Source organism: Thamnophis sirtalis, unplaced genomic scaffold (assembly GCF_051295495.1).
Source record: "Thamnophis sirtalis isolate CommonGarterSnake01/CBP01778 unplaced genomic scaffold, rThaSir2_p1.2 scaffold_8, whole genome shotgun sequence".
NCBI lineage: Eukaryota > Metazoa > Chordata > Lepidosauria > Squamata > Natricidae > Thamnophis > Thamnophis sirtalis.
Window position 1 is genome coordinate 74,413,830 of NW_028261388.1, and position 25,935 is coordinate 74,439,764.

At 41.9% G+C, this 25,935-nt stretch overlaps 1 protein-coding gene and 1 long non-coding RNA gene across 2 annotated transcripts in view; one reads left to right on the forward strand and one right to left on the reverse strand.

Annotated features, from left to right (window-relative positions):
* LOC148044493 (uncharacterized) overlaps positions 1 to 25,935 on the forward strand; it is a 1,189,713-nt gene that overhangs the window by 992,469 nt on the left and 171,309 nt on the right. The gene's annotated exons all lie outside the window — the stretch shown is intronic.
* ADAMTS16 (ADAM metallopeptidase with thrombospondin type 1 motif 16) overlaps positions 1 to 25,935 on the reverse strand; it is a 118,477-nt gene that overhangs the window by 4,579 nt on the left and 87,963 nt on the right. Inside the window, exons 19-21 of the mRNA XM_087721921.1 lie at positions 17,974 to 18,175; positions 16,359 to 16,553; positions 13,715 to 13,933 (exon numbers count right to left, since the gene is read on the reverse strand). Of these exons, the coding sequence (XP_087578047.1) occupies positions 13,715 to 13,933; positions 16,359 to 16,553; positions 17,974 to 18,175 (616 nt within the window). The remainder of the gene's footprint in view (positions 1 to 13,714; positions 13,934 to 16,358; positions 16,554 to 17,973; positions 18,176 to 25,935) is intronic.

Sequence of the window (25,935 nt, forward strand, 5' to 3'; positions counted from 1 at the left end):
CCCCCCATTGAACCCCCTTTCTCCTGTGAAATCTGAGTGGTTGGAATTGAGAGAAACATTTATCCAGTTTTCCTGTATCCATTCTCCACCTAGACAATAACCACAAGCACAGTGCTCTGCTGCACACAGGTGCTTCCTCTTCTTCTCGTACTACCAAGCCAGCTATTCCATATCCCTCTTCTGCTGTATCACAGTATTATTTTACAACACACACACACAAACACAAAATGTGGGACACAATGGGAAAACGGGAAGGACAAAACGCTTAAGCTTTTTGAGAAATTTTGTAAACGAAACAGGAGAATCGCACAATATATGTCTCGTCTAAAATTACCATTAAGGGAATAAAAGTAATAAGGAAAGTGAAAGAAGGAAGACAGAAGTGTTATTAAATTATTATTAGTCAAGACACAGATGTTGCCCTTCCCAAACAGATACAAGCTGCCTTAAGTACTGCCACACCAGAACTTTCAGGACTGCTTAATTGCATTGGTTTTCTTTAATTAATGGAAATGAAATGAAAATTGAGAATCTGTATATGGTATTTAATATAATGTTAAGTTAACCTGCATGATCTTCTACATGGCAAGAGTGTTCGAAGACTCCAATTAGTCCAGAATGCAGCCGCGCGAGCGATTGTGGGTGCACCAAGGTACACCCACGTTACACCTATCCTCCGCGAGCTGCACTGGCTAACTATTAGTCTCCGAATCCGCTTCAAGGTGCTGGTCGCTACCTATAAAGCCCTACATGGCATCGGACCTGGGTACCTGAGAGACCGCCTCCTGCCGATTACCTCCCATAGACCGATCAGATCTCACAGGTTAGGTCTCCTCCGGATTCCATCTGCCAGGCAATGTCGGCTGGCGACTCCCCGGGGGAGAGCCTTCTCTGTTGCAGCTCCGGCCCTCTGGAACGAGCTCCCTGTTGAGATCCGGATCCTTACTACCCTCCCGGCCTTCCGCAAAGCCACCAAGTCCTGGCTGTTCCAGCAGGCTGGGGTGGGGGGGCTGAGAAGCATTTACCTCCATAGAAATTGTGAATGTTGTTTTTGTTTTTAATATGTTGTCTGTTTCTTGTTCCCCCCTTTCCCTTGTCTTTTGTGAGCCGCCCGGAGTCCTCCGGGAGTGGGCGGCATACAAGACAAATAAATAATAATAATAATAATAATAATAATAATAACAACAACAACAACAACTCCGCCGTTGCCGGTCCCAAGCCCGGATGAGAAAGGAGGAAGGTTGGGAACAGGTTGGCATCTGGTCCTGTAAAAAAAACCCCGCCAACCCATATAATATGGTGAAAAAAACGAATAAGAATTCCATACCGCATCGGTCGTCGCGCGGGTTAACAAGGGCCGCGGCGGATGTTGGGGTCCCTGGACATCCGTCGACAAGTGGGCTACAAGTGGACCAGCCAACAAAACGACAAAAATATAGTGCAGATGAAAACCGTGCCATAATGGCCTGTTACTACAACTCAGAGCCAGAAAAAAGAGGATATTTAAAGCGAATATATGAATTATGGAAACAACAATATCCAGATTCAAATGTTAGTGAACAACGACTAGCAGATCAAAGGCGATTTATTATACGGAATAAAGTGTTTAGTGAAGTTGAACATGAGGAAATTCAGGCAAATTGCAAAACCCAAAAAACAATATCACAAGCGGAAATAACTGATATTCAAGACACAACTGAAGACACTATAGTAGAACTCCCAGAAGAAGCTCTCGGGGAGGAAATAACATCACCACCACTAGAACCAGTTATCACTGAACCAACTGATGAACTAACTCAAAAACAAAAAGAATTGAAGGATAAGATCATGGAGCATTTTCTGCTTAATGAGGAAAGGAAACGTTTACCATCACTAAAAACTGTGCCTAAGAAAATTTTGGCCCCTATCATGAAAATGGTTAATGCAGTGTTTTCAACAATTGAACCGGGATCCATCTTGGAAACAAACCAGTTAATGTACAGCGCAGCTGTAATAGTCACTAATGAACTAGGCATTAAAATTAAAGTACCTAGTCACACAACAGAAAAAGCATCAAAGCCAAAGTGGAAAATCCGTCTAGAACAAAAAATCAAAAAATTAAGGGCAGATGCTAGTAACTTAAAGAACATGCATGAGCAACGGCTTAAAAACAACAAAATCATAGATCGGCTAATCAGAAGATATAGATTGGATACAAGAAACATCAATGAAGCTGTAGAGATTGTAAAACAGCAGATAACAGCAACAGCTAGAAAAATTGAAAGATATGAGGCACGAATCATCCAATATAAACAAAATCAGCAATTTCGATTAGACCAACGGCATTTTTATCAAAGTCTTAATGTGAATGGTGACACCAAAAGTGAAAAACCAGAAAAGCAGGCCACAGTTGAATTCTGGAAAGAATTGTGGGAAAATGCAAAGGACTACAACAAGGAAGCAAAGTGGATACATGACTTTGAGAAAAGCATCGGCAACAAACAAATGCAAGTATTAGAAATAACAACTGAGATGATCAAAAATCGAGTTAAAAAGGTAAAGAATTGGACATCACCTGGAAAGGACCAATTACATGGTTTCTGGCTCAAATATCTGACCAGTTTACATGCAATATTGGCCAGGCAACTGAATGAAATTTTACAAAAGGGCCAAATTGATGAATGGTTGACAACTGGAAAAACATACTTGATTCAGAAAGATCCAACTAAAGGGACAACACCTGAAAACTATAGACCAATAACATGCTTACCAACAACCTTCAAATTACTCACAGGCATTATTGCAGATAACATGATGGATTATTTGGAAACAAACAACATCTTGCCAGTAGAGCAAAAAGGCAACAAAAGAAGGAGCAGGGGCACAAAAGATCAGCTTCTAATTGATAAAATGATATTAGAAAATTGTAAGAACAGAAAAACGAACTTGAATATGGTCTGGATTGATTACAAAAAGGCATTTGACTCACTGCCACATAGTTGGATCATAAAATGCTTAGAAACAACTGGCATTAGCAAAAATATTACATCCTTTACTGAAAAGGCAATGAAACAATGGAGAACTGAGTTGGCAGTAGGGAATGAGAGCTACGGAATGGTTAATATCAAGCGAGAAATTTTCCAGGTTGATTCACTTTCACCTCTTCTCTTCATCATCGCAATGATCCCACTATCAGTAATCTTAAAAAAAATGAAATTAGGCTACCAAACAGCCAAAAAAGCTGAAAAAATTTCGCATTTACTATATATGGATGATTTGAAACTCTATGGAAAGTCAGAAATAGAAATCCAATCATTGACAAATACAGTCCGAGTATTCAGCACCGATATTTCAATGCAGTTTGGCATGGAAAAATGCGCCACTGTATCCATAAAAAGGGGCAAAATCACTGCATCTGAGGGAATTGAAATGCCCAATGGCCAACTAATTAAATGCAAAGAAAATGAAGCCTACAAATACTTAGGCATTCTGCAGTTGGATAACATCAAGCATGGAGAAGTAAAAACTATTGTCAGGCGAGAGTACACCAACAGAGTTAGGAAAATTTTGAAGTCTAAATTGAATGGTGGAAATACAATCAAGGCCATAAATACCTGGGCAATACCAGTTATAAGATACACAGCTGGCATAGTTAACTGGACACAAGCTGATTTGGACCTTTTGGACCGAAAAACCAGAAAACTAATGACAATGCACTACAGTTTACATCCACGTGGTGATACTGATAGACTATATCTGCCCCGAAAATCAGGTGGCAGAGGATTATTACAAGTGAAGCAAACAGTTGAAGAAGAAAAACATGCACTGGCTGATTATTTAAAAGACACTCAAGAACATCTATTAATCGAAGTAAAGAACAAAAATCTACTGAAGGCCCAACAGACAAAACAAGAATACAGAAAAGATGTGATAAAATCAAGAATGGAGAGTTGGCAGAACAAAGCACTGCATGGTCAATTTCTGGAAAAAATAAAAGATAAAGTGGACAGTGAACAAACTTGGTTATGGTTAAAAACAGGTACATTAAAGAAAGAAACAGAGTCACTAATCCTGGCTGCGCAAGAACAAGCTATCCGCACAAATGCCATTAAGGCCAAAATCGAAAAATCCTCTGATGATGCCAAATGCAGACTTTGCAAAGAAGCTGATGAAACTGTTGATCACATACTCAGCTGCTGTAAAAAAATCACGCAGACTGATTATAAATTGCGGCACAATTCAGTAGCACAAATGATCCATTGGAATTTGTGCAAAAATTATAATATTAAAACAGCAACAAACTGGTGGGAACATCAGCCTGAAAAAGTCACCGAAAATCAGACGGTCAAGATCTTGTGGGATTTCCGTATACAAACCGACAAAATACTGGCGCATAATACACCAGACATCACACTGGTTGAGAAAAATAAGGTCACAATCATAGACATCGCAATACCAGGTGATAGCAGGGTCGCCGAGAAGGAACATGAAAAAATCGCAAGATACCAGGACTTAAAAATCGAAATTCAACGACTATGGCACAAACCAGCAGTGGTAATTCCAGTGGTAATTGGCACACTGGGTGCTATTCCAAAAGCACTGGAATTACATTTAAAACAGTTAAAAATTGACAAAATCACCATCAGTCAAATGCAAAAAGCCGCACTGCTTGGATCTGCACGCATATTACGAAAATACGTTACGACGTCCTAGGCCCCTGGGTGGGGCCCGACTAGTAACCAATGCCAAATCCGGTGAAACAACTGGCCGCTGTGATACAATTGTATAATAATAATAATAAATATTTTGTAATGCTTGCTTGTGTAAATTTACTCCTGGGCAATAAAAGGGTAGCATTTGCAACCTCAGACAGATTTACAGTTTTACTGATCAGATTTGCTGATCCAGTCTAGAGGAAGAGTGATTTTTAGATCAAGTAACCTGTTATTTCACAGAGAAGGGGAATTGTTTAATTTTCACTTTGCTCATTCTACAGCAACAACTTTCAAGAAAACATGCAGTAAAAGCATGAAGTACAACAATTCCTATGAGCCCTGAATAACAAGATAAAAGTCAGAAGCTTTGAGCCAAACTTGTCATTGTGTGAGGTGAAGCTGAATCTCATATCAGCCCAAAGTCAAGAGGTGGGGGGATGATTCAGTTCTTTAGAGAGCCATCTGTTGAGTTGATAAACAGCCAACTACATTTTATTTTTTGAAAAATAAGTCTAAGATTGGGAAGTAAAGGAAGGGAAAAAAGATAGAATCAAACGACCGACAGTTCTGATTTTTTTTAATAATGAAAAAATGTTCCACAGGGGCTGCCTAATTAGAGTCCTTCAAATGAATAAATTGCTAAAAAGAATGCTAAATGTATCTCATCTCCTCACATCTCATAATGAATGGATAAAACTCTTGGAAGATTTAGGAACCATGTTTAAGTCTAAAGGTTCATCATAGATAAAACTAATCTCCCCACAATTCTGCTACATCCTTTCAGTGATCCTAAGCAAGATGAGAAAAAATAACATTTCCCCTCTACATCCAGTAGCCTTCCAATAGAAGAGTTCAGAGATTATTGCTATAGTCCCTGTCATGGTCTGAGAAACATGTCTCCTCTCTGTAATCCATCAATATTTGCCCTATTTGGATCGGGAGGCACTTCAAACGGTTACTCACGCCCTTTTCACCTCTAGGCTGGATTACTGCAACGCGCTCTACATGGGGCTACCCTTGAAAAGTGTTCGGAGACTACAGCTAGTCCAGAATAGCAGTTAGACTTATATACCGGCTACAGCACAGAAACCGCTTTGGTCGCATTGATGGATGATCTTTGGAGAGCCAGAGATGAAGGACATCCCTCCATCCTGGTCCTCCTTGACCTCTCAGCAGCTTTCGATACCGTCGACCATGGTATCCTTCTGCGACGACTGCGGGAGGTGGGAGTGGGAGGCACCGTGTTACGGTGGTTCTCCTCCTACCTCTCGGACAGGTCGCAGTCGGTGTTAGTGGGGGGGCAGAGATCGTCCCCTAGGCCCCTAAATTATGGGGTGCCTCAGGGGTCGGTCTTATCCCCCCTACTATTCAACATCTACATGAAACCGCTGGGAGAGATCATCCGCAGGCACGGGATTAGATACCATCAATATGCGGACGATACTCAATTGTATCTGTCCGCCCCGTGCCAACTCAATGAAGCGGTGGATGTGGTGAGCCGGGGTCTTGAGGCCGTTATGGACTGGATGAGGGTTAACAAGCTTGTGCTCAACCCGGAAAAGACCGAGTGGCTGTTGTGTTTTCCTCCCAAAGATTTGACTAACATTCCATCACTCAGGCTGGAGGGGCAAATTCTATACCCCTCAGAGAGGGTTCGCAACTTGGGAGTCCTCCTGGATCCGCAGCTGTCATTTGACCATCACCTAACGGCTGTGACCAGGGGGGCATTCGCCCAGGTTCGCCTGGTGCGCCAGTTGCGACCCTACCTGAATCGGGAGGCTCTCACAACAGTCACTCGGGCCCTAGTGATCTCTAGGCTGGAATACTGCAATGTGCTCTACATGGGGCTGCCCTTGAAGAGCATCCGGCGACTTCAGCTAGTGCAGAACGCAGCCGCGCGAGTGATCGCGGGTGCATCTCGATTCACCCGCATAACACCCATCCTCCGCGAGCTGCGCTGGCTACCTGTCGATCTCCGGATGCGCTTCAAGGTGCTACTAATCACCCATATAGCCCTACATGGCAGTGGATCTGGATACTTGAGAGACCGCCTTCTGCCAATTACATCCCTGCGACCAATAAGATCTCATAGATTAGGCCTCCTCCGTATTCCATCGGCCAGCCAGTGTCGGCTGGCAACTACAAGGAGGAGGGCCTTCTCAGCGGTGGCCCCGGCCCTTTGGAACGAGCTCCCTGTGGAGATCCGTACCCTCTCCACCGTCCAAGCCTTCCGCACAGCCTTGAAGAACTGGCTCGCCCGCCAGGCCTGGGGATAAGGATAGTTACCCCTCCCGAATGATGAATGTATGTTGCTTACCATTTTAGTATATGTCTCTATTTTGTTGTCTGTATCCCCCCCTTCCCAGTTTTATGTGAGCCGCCCTGAGTCCCCTCAGGGAAAAGGGCGGCCTACAAATTCTAATAAAATAAATAAAAATAAAAATAAATAAATATACCGCTTCATAGGGCTTTCAGCCCTCTCTAAGCGGTTTTACAGAGTCAGCATATTGCCCCCAACAACAATCCGGGTCCTCATTTTACCCACCTCAGAAGGATGGAAGGCTGAGTCAACCCTGAGCCGGTGAGATTTGAACCGCTGAACTGCTGATAGCAGTCAGCTGAAGTGGCCTGCACTCTACCCACTGGGCCACCTCGGCTGACTGCTATCAGCAGTTCAGCGGTTCAAATCTCACCGGCTCAGGGTTGACTCAGCCTTTATTAATCAGAATGCAGCCGCGCGAGCGATATTGGGTGTACCGAGATACACCCATATTACATCTGTCCCCTGCGAGCTGCACTGGCTACCAATTGGTCTCCAGACGCAATTCAAGGTGTTGGTCATTACCTTTAAAGCCCTACATGGCTTAGGGCCAGCGTACCTTTGGGACCGCTTACTGCCACATGCCTCCCTACGGCTGGTGAGATCCCACAGATTGGGCTTCCTTCAGATGCCGTCAGCCAGACAATGTCAGCTGGCGGCTCCCCGGAGGAGAGCCTTCTCTGTGGCTGCTCCGACCCTTTGGAATGAGCTACCCCCAGAGATCCGGACCTTGCCCACTCTCATGGTCTTCAGAAAAGCTGTTAAAACCTGGCTATTCCGGCAGGCCCCGGGCTGATGACCTCATTGTTGAGGTCCAGCCCCGATCAGATCGAATGCATGTTGTGATTTTAAATCTGTTGTTTTTTATCTTTTATTATTTCTTTTCCTCTTTTTTGTAAGCCGCCCGGAGTCCTTCGGGATTGGGCAGCCTATAAATTTTATTAATAAATAAATAAATAAAGTAAATATTGCCCACTAACAGTAAGTAAGGAAATGGGAAGATTCTTATATCTGGAAATCTAGCTTCCTTTGCATAATGTCTCCCCAATTTGTTTGCTCAAAATGTTAGAAGCTTTAATAGTACTGGAGCAACTCCAACTCCAAATAGTATATAATTCTGGTCAGAGTGAACAGTGGTGCAAGCATAAAGGGAAATAATAAAACAAATCTTACAGATAATCCTCAATTTATGACTGTTTGCTCAATGATGATTCAAAATTACATGGCCACAGAAAAAGTATTTTACGGTTTGCACTTGCACTTACAACTATTGTACCAACCATGTGGTAATAGGATTGTAATTTGAGTGCTTGGCGATTAAATTGCATTTCCAAATGGTTGCACAATCCTGTGATCATGTGATGGCAATTTGCAACCTTGAAAAATATCCATTGGGAAGCTAGATTTGCTAGTGCAGGGTGCAGTACTGCAGGCCACTTCAGCTGACTGTTATCTGCAGTTCAGCGGTTCAAATCTCACCGGCTCAAAGGTTGACTCAGGCTTCCATCCTTCCGAGGTGGGTGAAATGAGGACCCAGACTGTGGGGGCGATATGCTGACTCTGTAAACCGCTTAGAGAGGGCTGAAAGCCCTATGAAGCGGTATATAAGTCTAACTGCTATTGCTATTGCTATTTACGGCCACATGAGTGCTTAACGACTGAGGTGATTTGCTTTGTGACTGCCATAAAAATAAACATAAAATCAAGTTTGGTCATGCGATGACTACACTTATGATTGTACCAAATGTTGGTTCCAATTGTGCTTGTAAATCAAGAACTACTTGTACAGTATAGTATAACCAGAACAGAATTTAAAAGAATCTGGTTTTAATATTGCTGCACCTGTTGCCTTGATACTGGACACTCTTTATCCTCCAGAATTGCCTATTGCTCCTATAAAGGAGACCCTATACTTTGACACCCCCCCCAAAAAAACCTAAAGATTAGAATAATTTCTGGTGGTCTCAGTTTGCTTTTATTTACATGTTGACCTGGATTCAATCCTAAATTAAATTGGTTTCTTTTTTCCCCAAAGGGCAAATGAATCTCAAACTGAATCTTGGAATCAGAACGTACCCCTAAAAGCAAAGCTAAGAATAACAAAACAAATAGATCTATGTATTGTTCTTAATTTTTTAAAAAAAAAGAATACTGGAATAAGACTCAATATTCTCTAACACAGTGTTTCTCAACCTTGGCAACTTGAAGATGTCCGGACTTCCACTCCCAGGATTCCCCAGCCAGCGAATGCTGGCTGGGGAATCCTGGGAGTGGAAGTCCGGATATCTTCAAGTTGCCAAGGTTGAGAAACACTGCTCTAACACTTGGCAGATATCTTACAAATATGACTAGGTCCTTTATTGCAAACAAGAATCAAGCCCCGTGAAACACTTGGCCTACTGAGGGAAAGACAAGGTTGCTGTCTTCCTCTTGTACCTGACAGTAGTTTAAATGTAATTTGAGCATCCCATAGTAGTTTGAGCATTTGAATAGCCTTCCTATGAATGAAATGATTTTTTGCTTGATGCTTGGCACTTTGGAAGCCCAATAGTTTAAATAGCTGCCAATTTTAGCTTGAAAGTAAATACTTTAATTTAAAAATGCTATACATCATAATGTTAAAAAAATGATTTGGATCATTAGCTATAGAAACTGTTGTGGCCCAGCAGGAGCCGTTGGAGCTGCCACCAGACTCCGACAGCGAGGGGCCCTATGAGTCGACTCTGGAGGATGTGGAGGACCCTGGACAGGGTTCCGACTCCGAGCAGGGCGCAGAGAGGCTGGTTGGCCACCAGGAGGCGCCTGAGCCTTGGACCAGTGGGGAGGAGGCAAGGGAGTGTGATCTGGATGTCAGCAATGGGGAGGAGCCAAGGGAGTTGTTCCTAGATGCACCGGAGAGCTAATAGGCGTAAGGAACAATTACGCAGTTACAGGAGATAATTGCACTCAGCTGGTGGTCATTAGGCTCCTCTCCAGACTACAAAAGGAATGCTTGTGCACACGCCCCTCTTGCAGAAGTCAACGCATTAACTAATGTTGGAGAACAGTATTGTGAGTTTGGCGGGCTGGATTGCTGCCAAGGCTTATCTGTGCCGGTTTGCTGCCAAGGACCTGTCCGTCTATTAATAAATTCAGTAAAGTATCTTTGGCTTGGAGTGCTTTGTTGTGGAATGAGGGGTATCAGAACAAGAAACTATTCAAAGAAAAAATATTCACTAGTCCCATAAATGAGATTCATGCAAAATTACTAAAATTGGTTGAACTGCCAAGAGGAAATGTTTCACTTAAAGGCATAGGATTCCCCAGATGCCTTAACAGTGTTTTGCCTACATCAAATAGGAAAGGGCTACTTATTCTATTCCATTTAAAAACTCCCGGAAGAAATTGTGAATGCAAGTGATGACAGTTCTGGGGAAAAGAGACATATATTAGATTTTGATTTGCACTCCAGCATTGAATATCTGTAACTCAGCGATTCGAATGAGCTCCCTCCAGTGGATAAGAGCCATCACCAAGCTGCGCCTCCCTCTCAGTGCTAGCCTGCCCCTCAGGCAGCCTGAAGCTAAATTGAAGGGATCCAAGAGGGAAGTTAGAAAACACAATGCAATCCTCTGTTCTGACCCCCCTCGTTCCACACCAAAGCACACTCTGAGCCAGAGATAAATTACGGCATTTAATTAACAGACAAACAGGTCCTTGGCAGCAACCCAGAACAGACAAGCTTGGGCAGCAATCCAGCACAGATAAGCCGTGGCAGCAATCCAGCCTGCCAAACTCACAATACTGTTCTCCAACATTAGTTCCTGTGTTGACTTCTGCAAAAGGGGCATGTGCAAAAGCAGTCCTTTTGTAGTCTGGAGAGGAGCCTAATGACCACCAGCTGAGTGCAATTACCTCCTGTAACTGGGATTCACAGACAGGTCACAACCCCAACTGTTTTGTGAGAGGACTGCTCCTTCCATCTGCCCACAGGGCCATTTCTGTTTCGGCTTTTGGAAATACCAAAATCACCCCAGGAAACTACCCCACTCCTACTTTTACGTCCAACTAGCAACCTTATCCTGCTGGAATACTTGTGGCTATTTCTACCAATAATGTTTTTGATTAGTTTTTCTCCTCCTCCTCCTGTTTGCATGGGTTCAGGCAATCCTCTAGCTAGGATTCTGCCTGGTTTGGCAAACCCCCAAATGCTACCCTATCTGGCTCCCTCCTCCCCTCCACGCCCCATGCCCACCCAGCAACGGGGCAGTGTACTCATTGCTGGAACTTTTAAAGTCCACCTCTGATGGTATCTTTGCAACGTTATTGTTATAAGTTAGACTTCAAATGCTTTATGTTTTAAATGGCTGTGGCAAAAGAAAGCCAAGAGAGTACCACTAGTGATAGGTTCCTTGGTTTCAATCCCAAAACATTTGGAGCATCACTTGAACACCATCCATGTTGACAAATATCACCAATCAATTGCAAAAGGCAGCTTTACTCGCTTACCTGCAATGTTACCTTTAACAGGCTCAAACAATATCTGCCTATCCCAGGTCCTTGATAAAGAATCTCCAGGTAGATAAAAATGCCAGATCTAGTCTAAACATCTGGCCAACTGTGTGACAAACTATAATAATAATATACATAATTTGAAGAAGCAATAGTCTTCCTCAAATACCGGTATTGCAGCAGCACAAAATTGCCTACAGGATCCAAAATGAAGGCCCATATCTTCCCTCTTCAACTATTTTTCTGCAGTGAGTTTAGGATGAATGCTAAAATCCAAGTTCCCTTGCAAGCAAATAGCAAGTAGTTAATTCAATTAAACTGCCAGTGTTGATTTTATGTGGAATTCTGTTTATATGATTGATACTTTACTGTTCGTTATTATATGCCCCCTTTCTCAGTAACCCCTTTTATACAGGTTGATTCGGCTAAAAACTAAAATTCTAATGAAAAATTTCCCCATCAGTTTTCCCACATGCAAAACTATAGTACAAGATTTGTTCAGTTGTTACTTTTTCTTGAAATGGGCTGAAGGGAGAAATTCTTGGTAGAAGGGATAAGAAGCCAGGCAATAAAGAATAAGTCCAAAGTTTTAGCCTGATGGGATAGCCTCCTATAAATACCTTAGAAGAATTGTTTCCAGTGAAATTTCAAGTCAACCCTTCTTGGTCTTTTCACTACTCACTTTGGTAATGTATGGAGTCATCAGCATTCCACCTAGAGCCCTGAAGTAGGCTTGCCACATTAGTTGTATTTACAGTCTTAACATATATTAAATGTCTGTTATTATTATTGTTGTTGTTGTTGTTATCATCATCATCATCATTATTATTGGGTAATCTTTGGTCAGATTCACAACCTTTGGTTAATAGCTCAACAGCTCGAGTCCTAACCAAGGACCTAGGAACTGTTAAGGTAACATTGGAGGATATAAACTATTCCAAGTAGGGTATTTTTTTTGTAGAATCAGAATGTTCAAGTCCGGTAAATTTAGAATTTCCAAATAGTGAGGTAGCCCTTTGGGTATTGCTCCAAGGGCTCCAATTACAATCGGGACAACACATGATTTCGTTTTCCATAGTTGCTCAACTTCAATTTGCAAGTCCCAGTACTTTGTGATATTTTTTTCCTGCCTATCTTCAATTTGTGCATCACCAGGTATTGCAATGTCAATGAACCAAACTTTTTTTTCTTTTCAACTATTGTTATATCAGGTGTGTTGCAGGCCAAGTGCCTGTCAGTCTGAATTCTGAAATCCCACAAGATCTGGATGTTTGATGGTGTTACAGATATTGTTGCAGGATGGAAACTGTTCCAAGTAAAGCCGCAATTGACTGATGGTGAATTTGTCAATGCCAATGGTGCGCCACTTGTTTTGGGATTGCACCCAAAACAATCTAGGACATTGGATTAATATTGGTACTATCCTTGCTTGCCTTTGCCACAGTCATTCTATTTCTATTTGTTATCTTCTCCAATTCTTTCTCTTCTATTCTGCTGTCTCCAGGCACTGCCACATCCACTATGCCAATATTTTGTTTTTCTTATCTACTATTGTTAAGTCTGCAGTGTTATGTTGCAGATGCATTATTGCCGTCTTTATTGTTGTTATTTATATATCTTGAGTGAATTTGGAAATGATACATTATTGCCAATGGTTTTTTTAGTAAACTGCTACTTCATGAATTGCGTGACCCGACAAATGTGCGCTGTCAAAACTGCGGCGATAAAACCACGACGTTGACAGCACGCACACAAAGGTGCGCCGACAAAAGAGCACCGACAGAAGCGCGATTAGGGTTACGGTGAGGGTTAGGGTAAGGGTTAGATTTAGGGTTAGGGTTAGGGTAGGGTTCAGGGTTAGGTTTAGGGTAAGGTTTAGAGCGCGCTGTTGTCGGCGCGCTTCTGCGCTCATTCATCGGCGCCATTTTGAACTCACGGTTTTATCGCCGCAATTTCGTCGGTGCGCTTTTGTCGAGCGTGCATTTGTCGGTGAACCCATGAATTGTGGATGTTGTGGACTTTTGCTTACTTCTGCCCATGCTCCATTTCATTTGAACTAAATGATTATGAAGGAACTATAGGTTTATGAAGAATATACTTGTGGTACAGATGTGAATCTAGGACATTGGATCCATTGAAAGGAAAAAAAAATGATAAATGAGACATGGCATGAAGCTTAAAATATTTCAGAGTTACCTATGTCCTTTACCTGAGACCAAGAGGAGGTAAACCAACTGCCTTGATTTATTGATAAATATGCAGAGTGCTTGTAACAAGGATGTAGGATGCAAACTTTTTGCATCTCTATGTTTGGTTTCTGAAGATAGGAACATTTTTTAGGGGCAAGTTCTCGATATTTTCCAGTAAGATATTTTTCAGCACAGTTCAGTGTTCTCCTCTGTATTCCCTTTCCACATGTCACAGAGCACTGAAAAGAGAATTTAATAACAACAATTAGTGCAAAGGAAGGTAGTCCCTTGTTTCATTCCACGTGAAGCATTTCATCTTTTCAAGTCAATATAAACTTGATTTTATTTTGACTTTGGTCAGACATATGAATTGAATTTGAATTTACTTTATTTGTATGCCGCCCTTTTCCCTGAAAGGGACTCAGGGCGGCTCACAATTCAAGGGAGGGGGAAACAAACAAAGTTACAAAATATAAAGACCATACACAGTTAAAAAACACAACAATCATACCATTCGAGTGGGGCTGCAAGTCTTTAGCCCCAGGCCTGTCGGAACAGCCAGGTTTTGAGGGCTTTGCGGAAGGCCTGGAGGGTGGTGAGGGTACGAATCTCCATGGGGAGATCGTTCCACAGGGTCGGAGCAGCCACAGAGAAGGCCCTCCTCCGGGTAGTCGCCAGTCGACACTGGACGGCTGATGGAGTTCGGAGGAGGCCTAGTCTGTGGGATCTTATTGGTCTAGTGGAGGTAATTGGCGGTAGGCGGTCTCTCAAGTACCCAGATCCAATACCATGAAGGGCTTTGTAGGTGACAACTAGCACCTTGAAGCGAATCCGGAGACCAACAGGCAGCCAGTGCAGCTCGCGGAGGATAGGTGTTACGTGGGTGAATCGATATGGGCAACCTCAGAGTGATTACAAACTCAATAGGTTATATTTCAATTCACTTAACAGGGATTATGTGTTCCAAACAACACATCCCCTTCTAATATACTCCATTCCAGCTGTTCATCCATTTTTCCCCCTATTCTACAGCCATTATATATATGGGTCATAATATCTGGCACTTTTTGTTTCTCAGTAGAGGTAAAACCAAGTTCCAAACACAGAAGGATAATAGGCGTACAAAGAAGATTATAGAGCAAGTTTCTTAAAACTTTGGATTGTATCATTTCCAGAGTTCAACTCTTTTTAGAGACAGAGTTGTGCTCCATATAATGGGAGGCTCAGCACTTTGCTCTAAACAATTTGACACAGTGATGGGTTGCCAATTATTATTTTTTACTACCAGTTTGGGTGCCTCCCGCTGCCGCTAATACCAGTTTGCGGCCCAATCTAGGCCGAACTGGGAGCAACCCACCTCTGGTTTGGCAGCAGCTGGAAGCAAACTGCTATTATTACATCTGCTGAAATTTATTGTTGTATTTGAAGACTTCTGGGTATGTACTGAAATGGCATATGCTTAATATCTTCCTACAGTGGGCAAAGTAGATTCCTAAGTACAGATAGTCCCCAGTTTAACAACAAGATCCATTCCCGAGGTCTGTCCATAAGTCAGATTTGTATACAAGAGGGAACAATATTATGTCACAAGACTATGTAAGTATTGTGTAATCAACTTGAACCATTATGTATTTAACAATTTTGCTACAATAGGCTTAATTGGGTCATTCTGAACCAGGGCAATCTTAACCTGGGGACATGCTATGTTTAAATACCATAGGCCAGCAGTGCCCAAGTTTTATGGCTTGGTGGCCCAATGGGGATGGGGGAGAGATGGGAACGGCCCACCACTCATGCAAGCCCACAATTGCATTTACAAAATGTTGCAATAACAAGCAAGCTTCACTGAAAGTTAGTGAAAAGATTCAAGCAAGGTTGACCGTGACCCGTCAAAACCGCGGTCCACAAAAGCGCGCTCGACGAAAGCGCGCATTTGACGTCATCACAGCGTCATTAAAATTAAAAATTGAAATAAAAATAAAATTAAAGCAAGCAGATTCACATAAAGGTAAGGGTTAGGTTTAGGGTTAGGGTTAGGGTTAGGATTAGGGTTAGGGTTAGGGTTAGGGTTAGGTTAAGGGTTAGGGTTAGGTTTAGAGCGTTAGGGTTACGTTTAGCGTTAGGTTAAGGGTTAGCGTTAGGTTTAGCGTTAGGTTAAGGGTTAGGTTTAGGGTTAGATTTAGGGTTAGGTTAAGGGTTAGATTTAGGGTTAGGTTTAGGGTTAGGTTTGGGGGGGTTAGGGTAAGGTTTTCGCTTTATTTTTACATTTATCGATCACAGCGCGATGTTTTCGTCGCGCTGTGATGACGTCACATACGCGCTTTCGTCGAGCGCGCTTTTGTCTACCGCGGTTTTGTGGTGGAACCAGGTTGACACCTAGTGAGATGGAAATAGGAGTGTTGCTTAGCATTAATGGGTAAAACCCTCCCTTGGACAGGGTTTTCCGGATGTAAAAATTAAAACAAATATGAGATAAAAAATACATTCCTGTTCTAATAGAAGAGAGTATGCATACTTCAGGATTGAACTGTTACCTATTTGGATAATGAAATTTCTGCACGGAACAAACCAAGTTCAAGAGTACCAAGGACTTCATAGTTATCTTCTCATGAGTGGAAGAGATTGTATATTCATATATATTTTTTTTAAAAAAAGTTTTCTCACCTCTGTCCATGCGGACACAAACCATTGAAGTTTCTTATTTTTATAGCATCGTTTCAGGAGACAGGTTTCTTGCATCTTTGGTTTCAGTTCTGCAGCACAAGCAACATCTGATAGAATTTGATCCCAGCGAGAGGAAGAGAAGCTTTTGCACAGAACGGTTCTTTTCCTCCAGCCTTTCCCACAGGTTCGAGAGCACTGGAAGTGTAGAATGGACAATGAACGTGATAGCAAAATGTTTCTCAAAAGTAGGAGAAAAGAATTTGAAGTAAACAAAATATGTAGCAGTTTAGGGTGTCTTAATGTACTTTGCTTTTTCCAGAAGAATATTCTTACCCTCTCAGCATATGTAGAAAAGAATTGAAGAAGAATCAAATGCCCATTTAGTCCAGCATCATATGGAAGGAATGTGGGCAAGCATGGCATAGGGACGATGAACCTTTCTGCGTTATTTCTAAATTTATATTACGGCACATAAATGTAAATAATACTAATTCTTATTTCTTAGTCTGATTTCTTTTAAACTGAAAAATGCTTACTTTAAATAAAAAAAATTAAAAACTTACTGGAATTAAATCCACCCTACTGATCATAGCAGAATGTAGGGGCAGTTTTATCTCGTGGCACGACAAAACTGCGCTCGACTAAAGCGCGCCTGATTAAACCGCGTCGCTGATGTCATCAACAGGGCAACAACAGCGAGCGCGGAGAAAGAAGGGCGCTTTAAATAGCGCTTTGAAAGCAAGCCGATTCAAGCTAAGGTAAGGGTTAGGTTTAGGGTTAGGTTTAGGGTTAGGTTAAGGGTTAGGTTGAGGGTTAGGTTAAGGGTTAGGATTAGGTTTAGGGTTAGGTTTAGGGTTAGATTAAGGGTTAGGTTTAGGGTTAGGTTTAGGATTAGGTTTAGGGGGGTTAGGTTTAGGTTTAGGGGTTAATTTTAGGTTTAGCGTTTACAGCATGCTTCTGTCTCCGCGCTGTTGTCGCCTTGTGATGATGTCAGCTACGCGGTTTCGTTGAGCGCGCTTTAGTCGAACGCGGTTTTGTGGTGGAACCGTTTTATCTAAAGCAGTGGTAGTCAACCTGGTCCCTATCGCCCACTAGTGGGCGTTCCAGCTTTCATGGTGGGCGGTAGGGGTTTGCTGTAACTCTGTTTTATAAATTTTATAAACTTCCCTACTTTATAAATCACCGTTACTGTGGAACCGGTGGGCGGTTAGAAAATTTTACTACTAACAGAGATACAAAAGTGGGCGGTAGGTATAAAAAGGTTGACTACCCCTGATCTAAAGTGTATTATATTTTAATTGGTGTTAAAAGTTTCAGGTGACTTAGATGTGTGCAATATCTAATGGCAAACTACATTTCCAGTAATTAATTCCCATATAACTTTCCCTGAACTCTCTCTCTCTTATACTGGTGGTGGTGGGGGGGGAAGACCCCTCTTTGCCCACTTCCAGTAGACTGATATTCAACTCTACCAAAGTATGACTGGCAAAAATGAGTTTCAGAAGGTCTGTTACACATTCTTATCCAAAAAAACAAAGTTACCCTGAAACACATGTAGTTATTTATTCATCTGTTGGATGTAATTCTGAAGTATACAAGTGTGAATTTAATGTACCTCAGACCACGGCCCGGTGCTCCACGTAGGTGGACATCTTTGAGTGTTACACAGCTCCCTGGTGACTGGGGCGGGGATATGACAAAGGGAGTCTGATACCCTTTCTGGTTCGTACTGAATTCTCTGTATGCAGTGAACATCCCGAAACCTCTCTCCTCCTCCACAAGACAAGCTGCACCCACTCCAGTTCCCAACAGACCAGCTAGAAGAGGGTTAATAAAAAAACACAGTTTGCACTTGCAGATAGCAATAGCAGTTAGACTTATATGCCGCTTCATAAGGCTTTCAGCCCTCTCTAAGCGGTTTACAGAGTCAGCATATCGCCCCCACAGTCTGGGTCCTCATTTCACCCACCTCGGAAGGATGGAAGGCTGAGTCAACCTTGAGCTGGTGAGATTAGAACCGCTGAACTGCAGATAACAGTCAGCCCAAGTGGCCTGTAATACTGCACCCTAACCACTGCGCCACCTCGGCTCTTAGATGTGACTAGCTTGTCTAACCCAGTAGAAGGAGAATTTGATTTATTTGTAAGAATCACACTAAACCACAGCTTTCCTCCAAACATTTAAGAGCTCGATTTATGACCACATAAATTGAGCCCAAAATTTCTCTTGCTAAGCAAGGGACTTGTTAAGTGAGTTTTGAACCTTTCTTGCCACAGTGACTCACTGCAGTTGTTAAGTTAGTAATACCGTTGTTAAATGATTCTGGCTTTCCCATTGATTTTGCTGGTCAGAAGGTTATTATTCCATAAGTATATTCCATAAGTTCATGAAACCGGAAACCTCAGGTGTTATTTCAGATTGTGTTTAAATTTCCATTGTTTCAATACTCACTCACATCATATAATTTGGAGAGTGTGGAAAAAGAAGAATGAAAAAGAAGAAAAGAATACAGCGGATAGAGATTATTACTCTTTAATGATGGAAATATGTCACTTTTCTAAACACAAATCTGAGATTCTGAAATGCCTGTTGCAAATTAATGTATGGCAACGATTCTACAAAGGGAAATCAATGTGATTTGGTTTAAATCATTCATTTTGCCCCTACTGATTTTTTAATTTAGGCTTTTTCGGCAAGCAGGAAAGTTTTTGACAATAATTAGAGTATAATAGCAATCACCATATGTTCAGAAACTTTAGCACAATGAATGACAATGTGTACGCAATTAAGAGCAAGATCTGAGAGCCTCATTGAGCCAGTTTTATATATGAACTCACTGGATGATTATATGCAGTGCAGTGATTGAAAGCATGTCTCAGCAGATGGCAGCAAATGGCTAACCTGGCCTACTCTGAAAGCTAAGCAGGGTTGAACCTGGTAAGTATGTGAGTGGAAGACTATCAGAAAACGCAAAGTTTATAGCTTAAGTTGGGAGTTTGAAAATACAATTCCAGAAAAGACAATAGAAAAACCCTTCTGTATTGTTTTCAATAAAACCAGAAGAATGTGTCCATGCAGCACTCCAGAGCTGAGCTTGGCTTGAAGGAGATTGTACCTCCTAGTTGAAAAAAAAAACCCAAGGTATTTCTGTTCCACACACCCATAATATTTCTTAAAATATGAAATATTGTTGCTTTTCTATTAGTGATTTCAAATACAAGATGATAGAAACAAAATATAGATTGCATTGTTTGTGCCTCATCCTAATCTTGCTACAGGAGAAATACAGATAGTCCTTATGACCACAATGGAACCCAACATTTTTTTTTCTAATGAAGACATTTGTTAAGTGAGTTTTGTCCCATTTTATGACCATTCTTGCCACAATTATTAAGTGAATCACTGCAGTTGTTAAATTAGTAAAATGGTTAAGTGAATCTGGCTTCCCCATTTACTTTGCTCATCAAAATGTTGCAAAGGGTGATCACATGACCCCGGGACACTGCAACCGTCATAAATATGAGTCAGCTGCCAAGCATCCAAATTTTGATCACATGACCATGGGAATGCTGCAACGGTTGTAAGTGTGGAAAACGGTCATAAGTCACTTTTTTCAGTGCTGTTGTAACTTTGAATGGTCACTGTTCTGACCCCCTTCTCCATCCAGTAACGAATGCCGAGACAAGCTTAACTGGAATGTCACAGCACTTTATTAGCAAGAAACCAAAACCTCGGTGGCTGAAAGCCAAGCATAACAAACAGATAAGAACCTTGGCAGCAACTCAGACTTCGACAGATAACAGCTTCTCCACCGTTAAGAATGACGTTGACTCCTGCAAAAGGTGTGTGTGCACAAGCATTCCTTTTATAGTCTTGAGAGGAGCCTAATTACCACCAGCTGAGTGCAATTATCTCCTGTAACTGCGCAACTGTTCCTTACGCTTATTAGCTCTCTGGTGCCAGGCATCCAGGAACAACTCCCTTGGCTCCTCCCCACTGGTCCAAGGCTCAGGCGCCACCTGGTGGCCAACCAGCCTCTCTGCACTCTGCTCGGAATCGGAACCCTGTCCAGGGTCCTCCACATCCTCCAAAGCCGACTCATAGGGCCCCTCGCTGTCAGAGTCTGGTGGCAGCTCCAACGGCTCCTGTTGGGCCACAACAGGTCACTAAATGAACTGTTGTAAGTGGAGGACTAACTTATAATTCAGTGTTGACAGGGCTTTCATCATATATTGGTAAGTTAATTTACCAGGGTACAGATTTATTTCACTATCTGTAGCAGTCTAATCCATATTCTCCTTTTGCTGCTGTGTAAAAGAATGAATATGCAATTGCAGGAAAAAAATAGAAGATACACTTCCGTCACATTTTCCCCAGTTCTTCTGTTTGAACAGATGTTTAACTTACTGACCTTAGGGGCAGGTTTCAGAATCCCCCAGAATGCTCTTTTCTCTTTTCCCAAGTTACTGCCCGATATCAAACCTTGGCATGGAAAAGACTAGGGGTTGATGACAGGTGATTGGCAAAGAGCATGGAAAGACAGACTCCTGGAACAGTAACCCAAGCCCTCAATGAGTGATCTAAAACATTCCCATCAAAATTCTGGATTCTTCACAGTTCCTTTTTAATTTTAACAGCTTGTGTCATTTGTACCCTATAATGGGTAGCTGCTTGTGCACTTGATAAAGCATGTGAAGGCTCTATTAGTCCCTATCAACACGCTGTATTTTGTGGGTTACAGTAATAAATTAAACCCTAGGATTGGAACTGTTAGCATTTATGTATATCGGACAGAAGAAACAAGCAAGCCTTCATTGCTCCCTCCCGTTGTTCCACTCATCCGTCTTTGATTACACTTTAAATATGTTTTTAAAATGATTGTTGATGGGACATTCAAATGTGAATGAGGACTGACAGGCACAGCTTTATATGACTGCTGTTCATTCTGGACCCCTGAACCTCCCCCCCGTCCCCACAACTTATAATAGTGGCTAGAAAATGTTGGGAAATGTTGAGATACACAAGAGAAAGCCATCATTCAATTTATGAGGACAACATAAGGAATTCTTATAATGCAAACTTTGTCACCAATTAAATTATCTAAGTAGAGAAAGTAGCAGTGACGTGCGGTCAGCTTTAGGGCTGGTGAGGCACTTTTTAGACTTGTGGACTTCAACTCCCAGAATTCCACAGCCAGGCATGCTCAGTTCTGATTTAAAGCGACAGCATTTTTTCCCCCTTGCAAAATAAGTTTTCCCATTTTTTTTCTTCTCCCTCCCCCTCCTTCCTCCCTCTCTCCCTCACTCACTCTCAAACAAACACAGAAGTTGGATTGGATATATTTTCCAAAGGTTTGAAAGCAGCTCCTCTGCCATAGCCCCTCCTTCCCCTGCCGCCTTCCAATCAAACTTTTTGAATTCCTCCCCCCTCCCCACACACGCACCTTTTCCAGCTGTTTCAGAGAGGATTTCAACTCTTCTTCTGCCTGCCCTGCCCTGCCCTCCCCTCATGAAAGGCCAGAGCTCTGTCAGACTGAGCTAGTTGCTCCCAGAGAACTCTAAAAAGCCTCTAAAAATGATGCCCTCTACAGGAGGCGACAGAATACGTGCCTCATTTGCATAAGGAATTCTTCGCATTTTAACCCTTGGTTATCTCTTAAAAGGCAAAAAATTCCTTATGGACAGGAGGCCCCTATTTCTCTGGCCTCCTCCTATGGTTAACACAAAGCACTGTTCCAAGTCACTGTGAATCTGGTAGCAACTACCTTGGCTTTAATTATTTTTAAAAAAATTCTTTAAAATTCCTTTTCCTCATGACTGGTTAGGCCACGCCTCCCCTGCCTCTAGTGACTGCACATCCCTGGAAAGTAGTGTGCTTCTCTTTCAAGGCCTATACTTGACTTCATGCCAGGATGAAAACTAAATGCTATGCCATGATTACTTACTAATTATGCATTGACTCTTTCCCCCTTTTCTAGAGTAGTAAAAGTTAGAGTTTGCTAAAAAAATGTGTTGGGGGTCTCTGAAGATTCACAGCTTTGAAGGCTCCAAGCAGTCTTGCAACCTCAGTTTTCCACTCAGGCTGTAAATCGAAGAGGTCATTGGACTCATGTTGCTATAGAAAACCTCACAGAGTACAGGCAGACCTCGAATTACGACAGTTTGCTTAGTGGCCACTCAAAGCTGCAATGGCAGTGAAAAAAATGACTTATTACTGTTTTTCATATTTACGACCGTTGCAGCATCAAAATTCAAACCCTTGACAAATAATTCATATATATGACAGTTACAGTGTTCCAGGGTCATGTGATCATCTTTTGTCACCTGACAAGCAAAGCCAATGGGGAAGCCAGATTCATAGAGCCAAGGTGGCGCAGTGGTTAGGGTGCAGTACTGCAGGCCACTTCAACTGACTGCTATCTGCAGTTCAGCGGTTCAAATCTCACCGGCTCAAGGTTGACTCAGCCTTCCATCCTTCCGAGGTGGGTAAAATGAGGACCCAGACTGTGGGGGCGATATGCTGACTCTGTAAACCGCTTAGAGAGGGCTGAAAGCCCTATGAAGCGATATATAAGTCTAACTGCTATTGCTATTGCTATTTAACAACTGTGTTACTAACTTAACCCCTGCAGTGATTGACTTATTACTGTTTTTCATATTTACGACCGTTGCAGCATCAAAATTCAAATCCTTGACAATGAATTCATATTTATGAGAGTTACAGTGTTCCAGGGTCATGTGATCATCTTTTGTCACCTGACAAGCAAAGCCAATGGGGAAGCTAGATTCATTTAACAACTGTGTTACTAACTTAACCCCTGCAGTGATTGACTTATTACTGTTTTTCATATTTACGACTGTTGCAGCATCAAAATTCAAATCCTTGACAATGAATTCATATTTATGACAGTTACAGTGTTCCAGGGTCATGTGATCATCTTTCGTCACCTGACAAGCAAAGCCAATGGGGAAGCCCGATTCATTTAACAACTGGGTTACTAACTTAACCCCTGCAGTGATTCACTTAGCACAGTGTTTCTCAACCTTGGCGACTTTAAGTCCTGTGGACTTCAACTCCCAGAATTCCCCAGCCAGCTATGCTGGCTGGGGGATTCTGGGAGTTGAAGTCCATAGGACTTAAAGTCACCAAGGTTGAGAAACACTGACTTAGCGAGAAAGATCATAAATGGGGCGAAGGTCACTTAACAAATAACTTAGCAATATAAATTTTGGGCTCAAGTCAAGGCTATCCAAATCATAGGTCTAGGCTCTTTGTTTCATTTCATTAATCTCAACATCTTTATCCTTTTTAAAAACAAGATTTGGGAATGCTAGTAAATTCTTCAATAGAGGGAGATTCAAACACAATGCTATGTTTTAAATAAACTGTATATGAATGTACTAACATCCAATCAGAATGTTGGCATCAATCTTCAGAAGCATTATAATAATGCTTTATAATAACGCTCACTTACAAGTTGCTAATCAAGCTATGAGACATCTGTGTGCTGAACATAAGAGGAAAAGGGGGTACTGTATTTAAGTGATTTTTAGGACCCATATTAATAAAGAGTTTCCGATTATTAGACTTTATGGTGATTCTAAACCCATATGCATATTTACTAAAAAAAAGAAAGAAAATGAATTGAAATTAATAGGATCTACATGATTATATTTGTTTTTTAATGAAATCCTAAGATTAGCCTTGAAATAGATTGACGTGGTGGAAGAAACATGGAGCAGTCAGAAAAAAATGCACCATGCTCTATCTGGGCCTGGAGAATGCAATGGAATACTTGGATATACCTTCCTTCTATGAAATCTATGGTGTATCAGTAAGTTAAAACATTATGCTTATTTTGGCTTAGAGCCAAACAACCTGATAAATTAGACATTTTTAGAAAAATTCTCTCTCTCTCTCTCTCTCTCTCTCTCTCTCTCTCTCTCTGTGTGTGTGTGTTTGTGTTTGTGTGTGTGTGTGTGTGTGTGTGTGTGTGTGTGTGTCATAGGTTGGTTCCAGCAGTTCACACCTATTCGGTAGAACCGGTTCGTCAAACCTACTGAACCGGTTAGAAGAGGTTCCACTAGTGGACCGAGGTGGTGCAGTGGTTAAATGCAGCACTGCAGGCTACTTCAGCTGACTGCAGTTCAGCAGTTTGGCTGTTCAAATCCCACCAGGCTCATGGTTGACTCAGCCTTCCATCCTTCTGAGGTGGGTAAAATGAGGACCCAGATTGTTGTTGGGGGCAATATGCTGACTCTCTGTAAACCGCTTAGAGAGGCCTGAAAGGCCTATGAAGCGGTATATAAGCCTAACTATTGCTAACTAGTGGACCTGGAAAGCAGGCCACACCTACAGAAGAGGTTCCAAAACTTTTTGAAACCCGCCACTGCCACACACACACACACACACACACACACACACACACACACTGACACACACAGAGAGAGAGAGAGAAAGAGAAAGAAAGGAAGAAATAAATAAAGAAAAAAAGAAAAAAGAAAGAAAAAGAGAGAGTTGAAAGAAAAAAAGAAAAAAGGGACAGAGAAACAAAAGGAAGGAAGGAGAGAGAGAGAGAGAGAGAGAGAGAGAGAGAGAGGGAGGGAGGACACATTGCCGGCAAGCCACTCCCACCAGGTCACATGGTTGGCAAGCCACTCCCAAAAAGGAGGCCACACCCACAGAGTAGCTTCCAAATTTTTTTGAAACCCACCACTGGTGTGTGTGGTGTGCGGTGTGTGTGTGTGTGTTGAAAAACACAGTAATACATATTCAGCTAGTATACAATGAAAAAAATATCCAAGAAAGTCATCAGCTTCAAGGAACTTATTAGAGAAAAACTTCTCCACAGTTGTACAAAAGAATTGCAAAGTTACAATAAAGGATGCAGAAAAAGAACTCTGAAATGTATAGGTTTAATACCATTTGAAGATCAGAATATTTTTTTTAAAAAAAAATCCCAATTAACAAAATTGCAGAATGAAGAAACTGGCTGAATTGCTGGATGATAAAAGAATTAAAGGATTATGACATTGAAAAGAAGCTGAGAAAATTATTTTCATCTTTTTTCCTAAATCAGATATGTTGATCATTGGTGCCCCCACCAGTGACTAGATTTAATGGCCTAAATTCAGACAATAAACTAATGCTGAATCCTTGTTGTCTGAATGAGAGATTCTTATATCTAAATTTGGACTTCAACCTATTCCAGATGGAGATGCACTTTCCCAGAATACCTTGACTTAGTTTTGCCATCTGAGACCTTAGTAAGTAGCCTTGGTGGCTGGGAATGACTTCCATCGGTCTAGCTTAGTTTGCTGAAGAAGTGATATAGTTTGACTCCAATTATTTATGTTCTCACACCATTCTAATTAGAGAAGCTGATGCGTGTCACATACCGTCATTGCCTTAAATAACCCGAGTCCCACATTTCTGAAGGAGCTCAGCTCTTTCAGCCTTTCTCAGATTTAAAATGATCAGGGAAAGCTTTTCTCCAAAGATCAGAGATAGTGAGGACAGTAGCTTAAACTACTGGGTATTCCAAACAGCCTAGAAGGCACAATGACAAACCACCCCC